We start from the raw sequence: 17506 nt of genomic DNA on the forward strand, positions 1-17506 counted from the left end.
TTTAAGAGATGCATTCGCTAGCGGTTCAAAGGGACGTTTGGTCAGGGCTGAAAGAACTAAATTTAAGTCCCAAGGAGGAGTATTCAGGGAGGGGATGGGCCTGGACCTGTGAGATGCCTTGATGAATCTGGAGATCCACCTATCCCTGGCCAGGTCGCAGTTATATAGGGCTCCCAGTGCTGCAACCTGAACCTTTAGAGTGCTTGTGGCCAACCCCCGCCTCCAACCCCTTCTGAAGGAACTCTAAGATGGCAGTAATGGGGGCCTCCCCTAATACTTTTGAACCCGTGAATGAGAGGAATTTTTTCCAGGTTTTACCGTAGAGTCTGGTGGTTACGGGTTTCCTACTCTGCAGTAGGTTGAAGATTAAATTGGGGGAAAACCCTCTATCTCTTAAGAGCGCCCTCTCAAAATCCAGGCTGTCAGGTGCAGGTTTGCTACCTGAGGGTGAAGGACCGGTCCCTGAGAGAGGAGATCTGGAATTTCCGGAAGGACCCAGGGGTCGGAGGTGGACATTATCCTCAGCCAGGAAAACCAAGGCCTCTTTGGCCAGAAGGGGGCAATCAGAATTATGTTTGCCTTGTCTTCCCTGACTTTCCTCAGAACCGCCGGAATAAGAGCGATTGGAGGAAAGGCATAAGCTAGCTGGTTGTTCCATGGAATTGAGAAGGCATCTAATGCTGCTGGGTTCCCCTTGGCGTTGATTGAACAGAATATGTCCACTTTTTTGTTTTGCCAGTTGGCGAATAGGTCTATGGAAGGGTTCCCCCAAGTCTTCGTGATTTGGTTGAACACCAGCTGATTCAGCTTCCACTCGCCCTGTCTCAGCTAGGTCCTGCTCAGGAAGTCTGCTGTGATATTTTCTGTCCCTTTTATGTGGAGTGCAGATAGGGACTCTAGATTGTTCTCTGCTACCTGGAGGATGGATTTTGACACTTGTAGAAGAGAATGGGACCGAGTCAACCCCTGGCGATTTAAGTATGCCACCACTACCTTGTTGTCGGAAAAAACTCTTACATGGTGTCCCCGTAGAGTGTTTAAGAATTTTAAGAGGGCAAATTTTACTGCCAGAAGTTCCCTCATGTTGGAAGATACCCCTTCCGAATCCTCTGACCAGACTCCCTGAGCTATCTGGTCGTTTAAATGGGGCTTGCATCTGTCGTTAGGACCTGTGACACTGATATTGTCCATGGAACGCCTCTGGCTAAATTGTCCCCCTCTGTCCACCATGTTAGGGAAAGCAAGGTTTTTGATGATAAAGTTAGCCGGCCTTCTAAGTGCCCTTTTAGTGACCTTTCCGCCCCCAAGATTTCCCATTGTAAGTCCCTGGTGTGCAACGGAGCCCAGCGGACCCCCGAGATGCAGGCAGTCATGGAACCTAGAAGGGACATTGCTCCCCGCAGTCTCATATAGGGATGGTTCTTTACATGGGATACTCGGGCCATCATACTCTGGATTTTCCCTGCCGGGAGACGGCATTCCTGATTCCTCGAATCTAGTAGGATACCTAAATACTCTTGCACTTTATCCGGCTCCAACCTGGACTTTTTTAGATTCAGAAGCCAGCCTAAATTCGTCAAGAAACACATGACTCTTGCTAGATGGTCCTTGCAATGGTTGAACGAGTTGCCTATTATTAGCAGATCGTCCAGGTACGGGAATATTAGGATGCTTTGCTTCCTCAGATGGGCCATTACCTCTGCCACTATTTTTGTGAAGACCCTTGGGGCTATCGCTAACCTGAAGGTAGTGTTTGGTAGTGTTTGATTATGCCTTTCAGCGGAATCGCTACTCTCAGGAATTTCCGGTAGTCTCTGTGTATGGGGACGTGATAATAGGTGTCCTTCAGATCCAGGACAGCCATAAAACAGTCTGGGAGCAACAATTTCACTGACGTTTTTATTGATTCCATCTTGAACGATTGTACCTTCAGAAATTTGTTCAATTATTTTAGGTTCACGATAGTCCTGAACGTCCCGTCTGTTTTTTTCCTGAGGAACAGAGGGGAGTAGAATCCTTCGCCTTCCTCCTGAGTGGGGACTTCCTGAAGGACTGCTTTCCCTATTAGGCCTAGAACCTCCTGTTCTAGAGCTAGTTGTTCTACCCCTGAAGACCTCACAGGGGTTATCACGAAATTTGGGTGGGGAATGGACTGGAACTGGAATCTTAGTCCTGATTTTATCAGGTCTAAAATCCAAAAACTGTTTGATATTTTCTCCCAGGCTGGGAGGAAATGGAGAAGTCCCCCCCCCCACCTGGGGCTGCCTCTCATTGGTGGGTTTCCTGTTATCACTGGGGGGGGCCTGTTAAACATAAACCCTTTGGCATTTTTTTATCTCCTATCCTCCCACCTGTCCTTGTCTTTGGGGGGTTTCCTACGCATAAATTTCCTGCTCCGAAAGGACTTCCTGAATAAAGTACCTGAGAGGACTGGGAAGCGTTTCTTGTTATCTCCGGCTTTGTCAAGGATGTTGTCCAGGGTAGATCCGAATAGGAACTCCCCCTCACAAGGAATGGAGCACAGCCTAGATGTTATTTGGAGGTCGCCCGGTCAGCATTTGAGCCAGAGGGCCCACCTAGCTGCGTTAGAAAAACTCCCAGCCCTGGCTGCCAGCCTGACGGAAACGGCTGAAGCGTCAGCCAGAAAAGCTGCTGCGCCCTTCATTACTGGGATGGAGCCTATTATGTTATCCCTTGACGTTTTGTTTTTCAGTTGCGCTTCTAGCTGATCTAGCCAGATCATTAGAGATCTGGCTGCGCATGTGGCTGCCACTGCCGGTTTTAACCCCCCTCCTGCCGCTTCCCAAGCTACTTTCAAGAAGGAGTCTGCTTTTTTGTCCATTGGGTCTTTCAGCACCCCCATGTCTTCGAATGGCAGGGAAAATTTTTTAGAGGCTTTGGCTATTGCTACGTCTAACTTAGGTGCCTTCCCCCAGAAGGAGCATACTGGGTCTTCGAAGGGGTATTTTCTTTTAGGCGACAACAACCCTTTCCTTTCCGTTTTTTTCCATTCCCTCTTAATCAGGGAGTGTACCTTATCATTAAGAGGGAAAGATCTCCTTTTCTTTTGTTCCAGGCCACTAAACATCATATCCTGGACTGATTTTTTAGGGCGAGGATCTACGAACCCCATAGTGGACCTAACTGCTTTAATCAAACTATCTGTACCCTCTATAGGGAAACAGCTATGACCCCATCTCCGGAAGATGACGAAGATGATGACAAGCAGGATGAATCAGAGACTACCCCCTCCCCGTCTGAACTACTAGATTCTGATACAGGGGATAGGTGTCTTTTTTTCTCGTTTCTTCACCCCCTTCTGCAGGGACTTAAAGGTATCCTCAACCTGAGACTTAATCAGGGATCTGAGCTCTGAAGCGAATTTAGGGGTCTCCTCACAGATTGTCTGTTCAATGCACGAGTTGCACAGTCTTTTTTGCCACGTGGTGGGCAGATCCTCTGCGCAAAGTGCGCAGGTCCTATGCTTGGACTTGCCCGTACTCTTCCTTCCCTGAGAGAGAAGAAAAGAGAAGGGGGCCCCAAGTTACAAGTGAGCTTTCACGAAGATCACTTACCAACCCGTTGTAAGAGGGAATACTGGATTTGAAGAGGAAGCCGTTACAGTAGCTGGGTCTTTCTTCGAGGTTGACGCCACGCTGGAGTCCTTGCCGCGTTGTGAAGACCTGCCAGACCATCCGCTTCCACCGTCACCTTGGCTGTGTTGGCGTGAAGGGTCACTGGAGGGTCCTTTTGTACGCTTCCCATGTTTCTGAGGTGATGGTGAGTGGGGGTTCAGGGACTGCACCTCCTGTAGCTCCTGCTCGCTCATAGCTGAAGAGTGCCAGAGTGTGCCAGGAAACACTTCCCCTGCGCTTCCCTGGCAATTTAACCTCTATAGGGGTCCGCCCCCCCCTCTGGCCTGTCCACCTCTGTGTCATGAGGTGCGCCCCCCCCCCCCCCCCCGGCTTGACCACCGCTGTGCACCTCCTGTGCAAGCCGTCCCTCGGTTTCCCGCGCGTGCGTTCAAACGCGCCGCTCCCAGAGGGACACGCGGCACTTCCGGACCGCGTCAGAGGGGGGCGACCAGTAAGCGTGCCCAGACACGCCGAATCCCAGCTCCCCCGGAAGCCCAGGCAAGCATCAGACCTGGGCCCCGGAGCTCAGGCATACTCACTAACCTGAGCCCCAGAAGCCCCGCCATACTTACCGACCTGGTCCCCGACACCACTTGGAGACCGCTGCGGTCCAGTCTTTCCCTGCGCTGCGTCTCCCTGCCACCCTAGAGGCCCACTGACCCCAGCGGTGGCGCTACAGGACACCGCACCAGCCGAGGCAGGGAACCCCCGCTGCCTGAACCGGTCTGGCCGGGCCTGGTAAGTCCATCTTTCTTCTATCTTCCTTTCTTTTCCGTTTCTTTCTTTCTTCTATCTGTAGGTCCCCATCAAGGACAGGAAACCAACTGATGCGGGAGAGAGGTGCCGCCCTTTTTATCTGTAGGTTTCCTGTCCTTGAAGGGCGGATCCCCTCTCCCCATGGTGCCGTCATGGGGAAAGAGAAAAGCAGGTTTTGCTGCGTTTTTTTCACTGTTCTGTCTCTATTTATGCATGTACATAAAGTTCTGTGAAAAAAAAAAAAAACATTCTATTTTGACATCAAAAATGCTGAAAAAACACTGATGTAAATTTTGCTGCGTTTTTTCAGCGTTTATTTCACCACCTATTACTTCCTATGGGAAAAAAAACGCTGAAAAAATGTTGAAAGAAGTGACATGCTCTATTTTCCAAAAACCCAACCAAGGCACAATATACGCAACAACAAAAAACAAGATGTGTGAGCAGAGAATTATGGTTTCTCATAGACTTTGCTGGTACTGCAAAAAGCAGCTGAAATTTTGCATAAAAATCTGAAGCAAAAAACGCTGAAAAACACAACATGTGTGAACATAGCCTAAGACGAAAGTAACAGATCCTGCACGTGATAAGTGGTACTCACCAGAGCCGGCAGAAGCTTATCGGCAAAATATACAAAGCCGGCACCAAAAGAAAAGCCAACAGCAGCTGGAAGGAAAGCAAAGCTCCCATATTGGCTGGACATCTCTATAGCAGGGGCCAGGAGGGACCAGTAGGAAGCAGCCAGCATGACCTGTGAGACAGAAAATACATGGATAAGACTAAAGATAAGGCAATTCTGATCAAATAATAGCTGCTGTCATTTATATATACTATGCTAGGAAGAAGGACCATAAGAGATCCGAAATGAGTCACATTTTTGTTCTTGTGTCTTGTCTCAGATCTGTGAAATATTTAATAAAGCCATCACTGGATTTTATCGGATGGATGTTTCTTCACTTCTCTTTATTACTGCACACAGACTGTGTGATTCGAGCACTTGGTGGCGAATTAGCTGGACTTTCTTTAGTTCATCTGTCATTTATATAGTTATAACACTCAGACCAAGAAAGCAGCTCGCTGTACCCTTCCAATCCATGTCTTGGGCCTCGTTCCCATATAAACAACCACTAGATTTGTGCAAAACGATTTGCAGGATTATTGTCCAGCGACGACTTCAGAACTCCACGTCGGCCGGACCAGAGCCCTGCAAGCTTCCTACTATTCCCCAGGGTCCTGGAACCTGCGACATCATTACTAACTCATGAAGGTTGTCCTGGCACGACCTCAAGGGGCCCAGGATGCCAGCAGGTGGTGTAAAGTTCAAAGGGTCCTGAGAATCCCTCTACTATAATGAGCACCCTTATGAAGCTGATGACAGACCTGGTCTTATTAGGGTTTTTGGGGGATTGATCCCAACATCAGGAGCATCAGTTGTTCCGACTGGGCAGGATGCCAAAATGCGATATGTAGTGTTTTTTTTTTCTTGACTAGTGATGCCATGGGTTCTGTAAAACAACTGGCGTGACATAAATGATATATGTGAACCTAGTCCTCAGCTTTCTAACCAGACTGATTATCATGCAGCTTTCCACATATAGGACTCAAGAACTTCTGTGTGCTGGGGAATAAGTCATGTGCATGGGGAATGATACGACTGTATTACTTGCCATTATGACTCTCATGCTGCATTTATCACCAGTTTTCACCTCTGCAGACGCTCTTTCTCTAATTTTCAATCAGAGATGTGACAAGAAATATGTCTCTAAGTAGCAGCATCAGAAACAACAGCACTGAGCAGTGTAGCTGTGCATCCAGCACCTGAGTGAGGCACAACAGTTACTAGAAAGCTGCAACCCCCTCTTTCTACCTCTCCCCTATCCACAGACTCTAATAGGCAGCTGTAACTTGATTCTTCAGTAACTGAAACGGAATAATAGTGTTAATACTGCCCTGCTGGTAAATCAAGGTTGGAAGATAAGAGTGGTACCCAGGATTGCGGTTTATTTGTCAACACGTTTCGAAGTTACAAACTTCATCAGTACAAAATACAGTTGGACACTGTGGTTTGTCCTGATAAAGAAGTTTGTCAATGTGTTTCGAAGTTGCAAACTTCTTTATCAGGACAAACCACAGTGTCCAACTGTATTTTGTACTGATGAAGTTTGTAACTTCGAAACGTGTTGACAAATAAACCGCAATCCTGGGTACCACTCTTATCTTCCATTTTTGATTTACCGTTAGCGCAGTATTAACCCGATTATTCCATTTCAGTTGTTTTTTCAGTGGTGGGTCTGCAGCAGCCTTGAATCTTTTTAGTGGTTTTGGTCACACTACCATTCCAAGTGAGTACCATTGCCTTTGGTCTCCCCATTTTAAGTCGGATAAAACCCTATTGCGCTTATTGTTATTCCAAATTTTTCTACTTGATTCTTCAGTAAGCAGTCTGTCTTATTTTGAGTATAGTGGATATTAGCAGTTTTTTAGATGGAATAATGAGATCAGGAGGTTAAGGATGAGAAATGCGTCATAAGTGGAGAATGAAGCATATTTCTCTGATAAGATTTATTAAAAAGTTTCTTATATTTGCTTGTACTATTAATTTCTGCAAAGTTTTTTGACCATTTAGTGGGTATAAACTAGCTACTATGATGTTTTCTGTACACTACACACAAAGATATGATGGAATCCTGCTCCCCTTTCTCTAAGCAGCAGCATCATGGACATTATATAACAGCATTGTAGCTGTGCATCCAGCACCTGAGAGAGATACAACAGTTGCAGAAAGTTGCAGCCCTCTTTTTCTGCCTCTTCCCTATCCATAGACTTCACTAGGCAGCTGTAACGTGATTCTTCAGTAAGCAGACAGTCTGTCTTGCTTAGAGTATAGTGGATTTTAGCAATTTTTTTTTAGATTGAATGATGAATTCAAGAGGTAGGGATGAAAAATGGGTTATAAGAGGAGAATGAAGAGTAAGAAACTTTATAATAAATCTTATCAGAGAAATATATTCGCACATACTATTAATTTCTGCAAAGTTTGTTGATCATTTTACCGTAAAAAGTAAAAACCCCTTTAAAGATTGTTTCTCATCTGCGCATACAATTCACGTGATTTGGCACCACTTCAAACCCACATTTCGACATTTGTGATTATTATGAAGGAAAGTAACATTATTTCAGTGGGAGGTTGAAAGCAAAATTTTGTACAACATAAAACAGACTCCCGCTGCGGTTGTCCATAATATGCAGAGCATTCAGAAAGAACATATTTTTTTTGCTTTTACAAGATGATATTTATGCAGCGGCAGGTTTCCACAATACACGTACATCTCTTGCTGGGCGAAATATTCATCACAGTCGATTTACAGCATAGAAAATCAGCCATTAGCCCACACTGCTCCTTTCACAGCTCAGGCAATATGCGCTGTATCCTATAGCGTGTTGAAAGGTAAAACTTCTGGAAAGTGAAATTAATAAGAGCTTTACTATTACAGACTCAATACACTTTTTTTTTTTTTTTTTAATACTCTCAGAAATGTGTATTATTTGTAAAAGGGATGATTTACAATACATAGTATAGTTTTTAAGGTTGAAGGAAGACTAAGTCCATGTAGTTCAACTCATAGCCTAACATGTTGATCCAGAGGAAGGCAAAAAAAAAACATGTGGCAAACTCTAAGCTCCACATTGGGGAAAAAAAATCCTTCCATACGATAATCAGACTAGTTCCCTGGATCAACGCCCTATCAAGGAATCTAGTATATATAACCTGTAATATTATACTTTTCAAGAAAGGCATCCATGCCCTTCTTAAATGTTAGTAGTGAATCACTCATTACAACATCATGCGGCAGAGAGTTCCATAGTCTCACTGCTCTTACAGTAAAGAATCTGTGATTATGATTAAACCTTCTTTCCTCCAGACGTAGAAGATGCCCCCTTGTCCCCGTCTCAGGCCTCAGAGTAAAAAGATCAGTAGAAAGGGTCTTTGTACTGTCCCCTCATATACTTGTACCTGGTCGCTCTTCTCTGCACCCGCTCTAGTTCAGCTATGTCTTTCTTATACACCGGAGACCAGAACTGTACACAGTATTCTTAGTGTGGTCGCACTAGTGACTTGTATAGAGGTAAAATTATGTTCTCCTCATGAGCATCTCTGCCTCTTTTAATGCATCCCATTATTTTATTTGCCTTTGCAGAAGCTGCATGACACTGGCCACCAAACGTGATCTTGTCGTCCACCAATACACCCAGGTCTTTTTCAGTCACAGTTTTGCCCAGTGTTTTACAATTAAGCATATGATTATACATTTTATTTCCTCTGCCCAAGTGCATTACCTTACATTTATCCCCATTAAAGCTCATTTGCCATTTATCAGCCCAAGCTTTTGGTTTACATAGATCCTCCTGTAATATAAAATTGTCCTCCTCTGTATTGATTACCCTGCAGAGTTTAGTGTCATCTGCAAATAATAAAATACCACTCTGTATGCCCCCTACAAGGTCATTAATAAATATGTTAAAAAGAAGGGGGCCCAATACTGACCCCTGTGGTACCCCACTGTTAACTGAGACCCAGTCTGAGTGCATTCCATTAATAACCACACTTTGTTTCCCATCACTGAGCCAGTTCTTAACCCACATACATATATTTTCCCCTATCCCCATTGTTCTCATTTTATGTATCAACCTTTTGTGTGGAACCGTATCAAAAGCTTTTGAAAAGTCCATATACACAACATCCACTGCATTTCCTTGGTCCAGTCCGGAACTTGCTTCCTCATAAAAACTGATCAGATTAGTTTGACAGGAACGGACCCTCGTAAACCCATGTTGATATTGGGTCATGAGGTTATTCTTCTTCAGATACTCTAGTATAGCATCTCTCAGGAAACCCTCCAGGATTTTACCCACAGTAGAGGTTAAGCTTACCGGCCTATAGTTTCCAAGTTCAGCTTTTGTCCCCTTTTTGAATATTGGCACCACATTTGCTATACGCCAGTCCTGTGGTACAGACCCTGTTATTATGGAATCTTTAAAGATTAAAAATAATGGTCTATCTATGACGTTACTTAATTCCTGCAGTACTCGTGGATGTATCCCATCCGGGCCCGGGGATTTGTCAACTTTAGTGATTTTTAGACGCCGCCGTACTTCCTGCTGGGTTAAGCAAGTGACATTTAATGGAGAATTTTTGTCATCACTAATCATGTTTTCTGTCATGTGATTTTCTTGTGTAAATAGTGTTGAAAAAAAATCATTTAGCATATTGGATTTTTCCTCATCCTCATCCACCATTTCACCCAGACTATTTTTAATGTCACCAAACTGTAGCTCTATTAAATTCAGTATCTGGTGACCCCCCAACTGCAGGCATTGGGTCATTATACAATTCTTTAAAATACATTTGAGGTCTGGGAAAGTAAAAATGTTTGAGAGGCACAATGAATTTTTCAACAAGATGCACACAGATTGGGAAATACATCACGCTCTGCGGAAAATTGGCAGAACTTCATTGTGAGAACCATTCTTCTTCATGCAATCATGGTAGAGAAATGGAAAAATTGTGCTGACACATTTTCTACATTACCTTCTGTGATTTTGTTGCACATTTGCTGACGATGACTTTGCATCGCAGCACTTTATCATAGAGGCAGTTGAAATCGTTCCTTAAAGGAAACAACAGTGCTCGGAATGCTGAGCTGTGAAACCTAGCCCACACCCCTGATTGGCAGTGTACACAGGAAGCAGCCAATCAGTGGGGAGTGCGGGATTACACAAATTAGCTGGACTGCCTGGCACGCGACACCTAGTCTGGAAGTGATAATCTCCCACTGATAAAACACTAATTATGTTCAAACTACAGCAAACTGATGAGCAAGTGACACACAATGGAATCAGACTCTCTGCTTCCACATTATGTTGCTCTCAGATTAAAGAGCAAAAACCTGCTGTCAGAATCCCTTTAAAAAAAGGGTTGTATGGTGAAAACCACAAGCTGTCACCTGCACACGGGATAGGTGAAAACTTACTGATCAGCGCGGATCGGATCGTTGGTAGAATGGAGCATAAGTGCACATGCTCGACCGCAGCTCCAGTCAAGCTCCATGCGCTTGACTTTTTCTGGCAACCCCATAGAGAATGAATGGCGCTGAGATCATACATTCGAACTGTTGTTCCATTTTGTAGTAGGGATAAAAGTGTACCGTGGGTGGTAAAAATTCTGCTGATCGGTGCAGGTCCCAGCGATCAAATCCCCACTGATCAGTAAGTTATCAGCCAATCCAATGGTTATATGATAACTTGTTCTTACTGGACAACCCTAGTGGCCATTTCCGTTGACCCCATAGTCAATAAATGGATAGGCAGTGGGCATGCAAGACTCCTTATTCACTCAAAAATGTCCTCAATGCAGTTGTGCAGTAAGAAGGAATAGAAGAGACTACCCGTTATAAAGACTAGTGGGGGAACTCAGCGATTACACAATTATAACTTGTCTTGCTGATAAATGTCCACCGTGACATAACTACTGAAAAGGGAATCTCCAGCACAAAACATTAAATTTCTCTACTTTCCCGACGTTACCTCTAATCTGTGGCTATAAACTGAATAATAAAGCTTCTATCGGCTCTCTTGACATCACAAAAGGAGTGCAGAGAGAGGACAGCGGGTAGAAGCAGAAGGCTGGAGATCTACTAAGATCAATAAGGCACAGGAGAGGCAGCAGGATGTGCATTGTGCGGCAGCATGTCACAGGAGATGTATAAACTTCAGGCCAATCCAGTAAAAGAGCAAAAATAATAGTTGTCCATCATACAAGACCTGTTAAAGGGGCAGTCCATTTTCATATGAAATTGGGGCAAAGGCTGGAAACAAAATAAGCATTCCTTACCTGTTGAAGCCTCTTATACTGCAGTGCCCATCTACAAACGGTGACCACTGTAGCCAATCGCTCTCCTTAACGATCTCCTGCCATTTATCACCATTCAGGACATTGATTGGCTGAAGTGGGCACATGCTGTAGATGGATCCTTAGCACTGAAGTCCTATTAAAGACTGGTGGGGAAAAAGCAAAGAAGGCTTTTATTTGTTATTTCACAGTATTACCAGCCTTGGCCCTAATTTTGCATAAAACCAAGACACCTCCTTTAAGAAATCTCCAAGTTATTTGTTGCATTCTGTACTTTTTCGATTCTATTCTATGCAGCCAATAAGAACAACATAATTAATTTACACACTGTATTTTGGCTCAGCATGCCATCTGCTCAGTGTACAACATGTATAGCATGAGTTGTGAGACGCAATGTGCCGAACACTGGAAATATTACATAAAATCAATACAGAACACATTCTTATATTAAAAAAAAAGTACACTGTAAAATCTCAGCCCTGGGGACACAACGGATCACAAGACTGGAAAGTCTTGTGCTTTCCTTAAACAGCACAAATGGAGATGGATGGACAGAGGTTGCTCATGCTTCTAAGAGTATGTTCACATGCATTATTCTTGCAACTTTTTTTGGGGGGGTGCATTTTTTTGTGGGGTAGGGGTGGAAAATAAGCTGCGTTTTACAGCACCGGCAAAAGCAATAAGATTCCAGAAATGTCATACAAAAACAGCTTTTTTTCCTGATTGAATTTGAGAACTCCTGCGTTTTTGAGATCTGCAACATGTCAATTCTCTCAGCTGTGTTTTTTACCCATTGCAAGTAATGCTAAACTGCAAAAACTTTGCCAAAACCACAGCATTACCTTTGTGTGGAGTTTCTGCAGCGTTTTTGGAGAGTAAAACCAACTTTATTAACATGAACGTTACACAAATCACACATCTACAGCCTAAAAATAATCAAACACGTCTACAGCCTAAAAAAAAAATCACACACGTCTACAGCCTAAAAAAAAACAAACACGTCTACAGCCTAAAAAAAAATCACACACGTCTACAGCCTAAAAAAAAAATCACACACGTCTACAGCCTAAAAAAAAATCACACACATCTACAGCCTGAAAAAAAATCACACACGTCTACACCCTGAAAAGAAATCACACACGTCTACAGCCTGAAAAAAAATCACACACGTCTACAGCCTGAAAAAAAATCACACACGTCTACAGCCTAAAAAAAATCGAACACGTCTACAGCCTAAAAAAAAATCACACGTCTACAGCCTAAAAAAAAATCACACATCTCTATAGCCTGAAAAAAATCAGACACAACTACAGCCTGAAAAAAAAATCACACACGTCTACAGCCTGAAAAATCACACACGTCTACAGCCTGAAAAAAAATCACACACGTCTACAGCCTGAAAAAAAATCACACACGTCTACAGCCTGAAAAAAAATCACACACGTCTACAGCCTGAAAAAAAATCACACACGTCTACAGCCTGAAAAAAAATCACACACGTCTACAGCCTGAAAAAAAATCACACACGTCTACAGCCTGAATAAAAATCACACACGTCTACAGCCTAAAAAAAAATCACACGCGTCTACAGCCTAAAAAAAAATCACACACGTCTACAGCCTAAAAAAAATCACACACGTCTACAGCCTGAAAAAAAATCACACACGTCTACAGCCTGAAAAAAAAATCACACACGTCTACAGCCTGAATAAAAATCACACATGTCTACAGCCTAAAAAAAATCAAAGACGTCTACAGCCTAAAAAAAAATCACACACGTCTACAGCCTAAAAAAAATCAAACACGTCTACAGCCTAAAAAAAAATCACACACGTCTACAGCCTGAATAAAAATCACACACGTCTACAGCCTAAAAAAAATCAGACGTCTACAGCCTAAAAAAAAATCACACACGTCTACAGCCTGAAAAAAAATCACACACGTCTACAGCCTGAAAAAAATCAGACACAACTACAGCCTGAAAAAAATCACACACGTCTACAGCCTGAAAAAAATCACACGTCTACAAAGTGTGAAATCACACACGTCTACAAAGTGTGAAATCACACACGTCTACAAAGTGTGAAATCACACATGTCTACAGCCTAAAAAAATAAGATACAAATTTTGAGGTGAAGTGGATGTAAACCCGCACTGCTGTGGATCCAATTAAGATAATAGGCCAGATGTAGTATAAATGCGGTTTTATTTGTCAACGCGTTTCGAGGTAGTCATAGCTCTTCATCAGGACAAACCACAATGATGGGGTACAACTTGTAAAAATGTGGGAATATATAGACACATTCATTTGCAAGTTGCATTCCCGCATTTCTGCAAGTTGTACCCCATCATTGTGGTTTGTCCTAATGAAGAGGTATGACTATCTCAAAATGCATTGATAAAAGTGCATCCATACTGCATCTGGCCTTTTATTGTACAGTATATTAGATCCTCGGCAGCGTGGGTTTACATCCACTCCATCTCCAAGTTTGAACGTTATTATTTATTGGTTCTTCAGCAGCCATTTTTCATACAAGCTAACTAAGATCACCTGTCACAACCCTCCCAGGTGAACAAATGCCTTTTTTCTTTCTTCTTTGTAATCCGGATAAGACCCTATTGCGCTTATGGTCATTCCAGTTTTTACTGTATTCCTACAGCCTGAAAAATCACAAAATGTCTACAGCCTGAAAAACGTATAAAAAAAAGAAACGTGGCTTATTTGCTGCAAAGAGTAAAAGTTTTGGCAGCAAAAAACACAACACATTTGAACATACCCTTAGGCAGATACAGAAGCATTTGCAGTTTCCAGATCCACCATAAGCTATAATGGAGTGTACTTTTCCTCCTATTATTTCCGCTGAGGGTGCTCATACAGAAGAGTAGATACAGAAACAGCCTCTTTCTCACGAACAGTGAGATTGCAGCACCCCAACCAATTTAACCTTCAACAACTTGGGAGAAGTGTACGACTTTACACTAGTGCATGACTTAATAGGGTTGTCCAGGATTAGAGAAACATGGTTGGCCTAAACTACCTGTAGACAAGAGTGTGGTGCTATGCATGGAAGATGAAAACCATGTTTTTCTAATGCTGGACTATGAGGAAAGATTGATTCATATAGTGGCAGCTCCTCTTGCTACCTTATTAATAGGATTTTGCAAAGTCTATGATGGTCAGCCATCGCTCATTCGTACTCTCAATGGTCAGGTTGCTCATCTCCTCTCACGCGTATCTCATTGACGTCTTGAAAAGCTTTCGGACAATACGAGTTCTGTTTTCCATCAATCGCTACTAGTTCTGAACTGAAATAAATTATCTTTGCCTATTCTATATTGTTAATTTTCAGACATGAAAACAGCATTCATTGTGTACCTGTATGTAAGAATATACAATGTCCTGATCCCAAAGTAAGTGAGAAATGCCAGGATATGCGAGAAAGAACCGCACAGAACTGGGACTATAGAAGAATTTCATTAGGTATGATGGGAAGAAACAAGACCCGTGTGTAACCAAACAGGACATCACAGTGAATATTTACATTGTAATGCAAGTAGAAATCCAATCCAGAAACAATTCATTACTGCGGATTCAGGTAGAAAAATAAATACCCCAACAGCAATCAGGTACAACTATAGAGCCTAATGCAGCTTACAAGAAACCTCTTTTAACTGGTAAAAAAGCAACAAAAAAACTGCTCACCTCTACATCTACATTTGAAAATTAATTTAAATTCACATAAAACTTCAGTCACTTTGTAAACATTGACGTCTTGTATTAGGCTGTGTGCGCACGATCAGGATTTGAAGCAGAAATTTCCTGAACATTTCTGCATCTCCTTGGCAGGAAAAACGGTTCGAAAAAAACCCATGGTTTTGCCGTGATTTTGCCGCGTTTTTAATGCATTTTTACATGCGTTTTTTGATGCGGATTTTGAAGCGTTTTTGTACATCAATGAATGCTTTTTGGAGCTAAATAAAGTTATCTGGTGGGACATTGCTTACATCCTTAGATTACCATCAGAACTGGGGTCAGTATATTGGTTAATTTAAATTATTAAAGAATGTGTCTGTTGTATTTCAAATAAAGTGTTTGCTCTGTGTCTGTGTGTTTATTTAACTCTTTACTTTACTTTAATTAGGTTTCGTGATGAAGGGTCTGATTGACACCTTGTCATCACCAAACAAAAGAGCTAGGTGTCAGCTAATCCCATTCGCTTAATGTCATTAGCATTTCCATTCATGTAATTTATGTGGCAGCTGTGAGTTGCTATTTTTAGCCTAGGAAGGTGCTACGTCCCCCCGATCAGCACTCAACAGCGCTTTGGACATATTTTTACAGTGTCCAAAACGCGGTGTTCTCATGCCGCACTTTTGTTGTCGGTTCATGTGAATCCACCGCACATAATGACACTTCAATCGGTCAAAATCGGTAGCGGAGACTAGCGTGTCCGCTACAGTAATTGACATGCTGCGGGTGAGTTTGGGTATGTGGCCACGATCAGGAGCCACTGCAGGTTTGATGCTGCGTGTTTATACAGCGTCAAACCCACAGCGTCCAGATGTTACAGCATAGTGGATGGGATCTCTAGAAATCCCATGTTCACTATGCATGCATCTGAGGCTGTGGATCACCCATGGACACTGATATGCGGCGCGTCTTTCAGGACAGCAGCATGTCAAATTCTCTTGCGGAGTCGCTAGTCTCCGCAACAGAAATTTGCCCATTAGAATGTATTGAATGAGGTAAATACGCATGGTTCAGTGAACACGTGGATTTACCTGCGTTCAATAGAATCCAACGTTTTGGATGCAGCAAAAAATATGTGCCCAAAACGCTGTTACGTCCAGATAGTGGGCAACAGAGTCTAAAATAAAAAAATAAAAAAAATGCCATGGGCTCCCGAGTCATTTTATAACCAGCAGAGGGAAAGCCGACTGCTGGGGGCTGATATTAGTAGCTGGGGAAGGGGTCATTAGCCAACAATGTTCCCTGGCTATTAATATCAGCCCACAGCTGTTTGTTCAGCCTTTAGTGGCTAGATTATAGGGGGATTCCAGAAAAAAATTGACGTGGGGTCCCCCTATAAAATCTAACCAGAAAAGGCTAAACAGACAGCTGCGGGCTGATATTAATAGCCAGGGAAAGGGCCATGAATACTAGCCCCCTCCGCGGCTATTAATAACACCCCTCAGCAGTCCCAGAAATGGCGCATCCATAAGATGCGCCAAATCTGGCGCTTAGCCTCTGCTCTTCCCACTGCCCTGTAGCGGTGGTGAGTGGAGTAATGGGGTTGGGGTTCATGTTAGCTTTGAATTGGCGGCGGACATAAAGCCAAAGTTAGTAATAGAGGGCGTCTATAAGAAACCCCCATTACTAACCGCATAGTAAAGTGGTTGCCACTTTTTCAATAAAAAGACACAGCCAGAGTAAAGTATTTTAATGAAATAAAAAACACAAGGTTTTAATAATTTTTTTATTGTACTCTGCCCACGAAGCCATCAATCATCTGAAAAAAAAGCAAAAAAAAGCAGTCCACGATTACGCCAACGATTGTCCCTCGGCGAACCGTGTCACTTTTACAGCAGTGACATCAGCAATCACAGATGTCACTGCTGTAGAAGACAGCAATGTACACTAACAAGGGTGTAAAATCACTCCTGTCAGTATACATGCTGCTGCAGGAGTGAGGTCACTGGGGTTCATCATCTGATGAGCCCCGGTGAGCTCACCACCATGGGAACATTCTTCAGCATGTTCCCACAGTGAGGTCACGTGAGCGATCAGCTGATCGCTCACGTGACTGCAGGTCCTGGCAGCGCAGTGCACTGCTGCGACAGAGCGGGCTCCCCGTAGTGTACTGCCAGCCGCCAGGAGGAGAGCATCGTCGGGCATCAGGACCAGGAGGACACTGGGGGGGTGCCGGACAGGTGAGTATAGTGTTTTGTATTTTAATTATTACTTTTTGTTTTCTTTTTTTTTTTTTTTACCGCGGACACGCCGGCTCGGCAAAGTAGACTACTGCTCCCCCCAGCCGGCCGCTGTCGCTGTTATCAGCGGGAGTGGCGGTCGGATGAAAGGAGTAGTAGTCCTCCTCTCCCGACCCGGGTACCACCCGCACAGCGTTTCTGCCGCGAATTCGCGGCTATTGGCTTTAATTGAAAGGCAGCAAATCCGCAGGTATAAATACTATACCTGCGGATT

The 17506-nt window shown here is 43.5% G+C and overlaps 1 protein-coding gene across 2 annotated transcripts in view; it reads right to left on the reverse strand.

The window, feature by feature from the left end:
* Positions 1-17506, reverse strand: part of SLC39A11 (solute carrier family 39 member 11) — a 444394-nt gene that overhangs the window by 334815 nt on the left and 92073 nt on the right. For both annotated transcript variants that reach the window (XM_073682539.1, XM_073682538.1), the window contains exon 4: positions 4993-5142. In XM_073682539.1, the coding sequence (XP_073538640.1) occupies positions 4993-5142 (150 nt within the window). The remainder of the gene's footprint in view (positions 1-4992; positions 5143-17506) is intronic.

The sequence above is a fragment of the Phyllobates terribilis genome, unplaced genomic scaffold (genome assembly GCF_046119375.1).
Source record: "Phyllobates terribilis strain yellow unplaced genomic scaffold, ASM4611937v1 Scaffold_5__5_contigs__length_657084704, whole genome shotgun sequence".
Taxonomy (NCBI): domain Eukaryota; kingdom Metazoa; phylum Chordata; class Amphibia; order Anura; family Dendrobatidae; genus Phyllobates; species Phyllobates terribilis.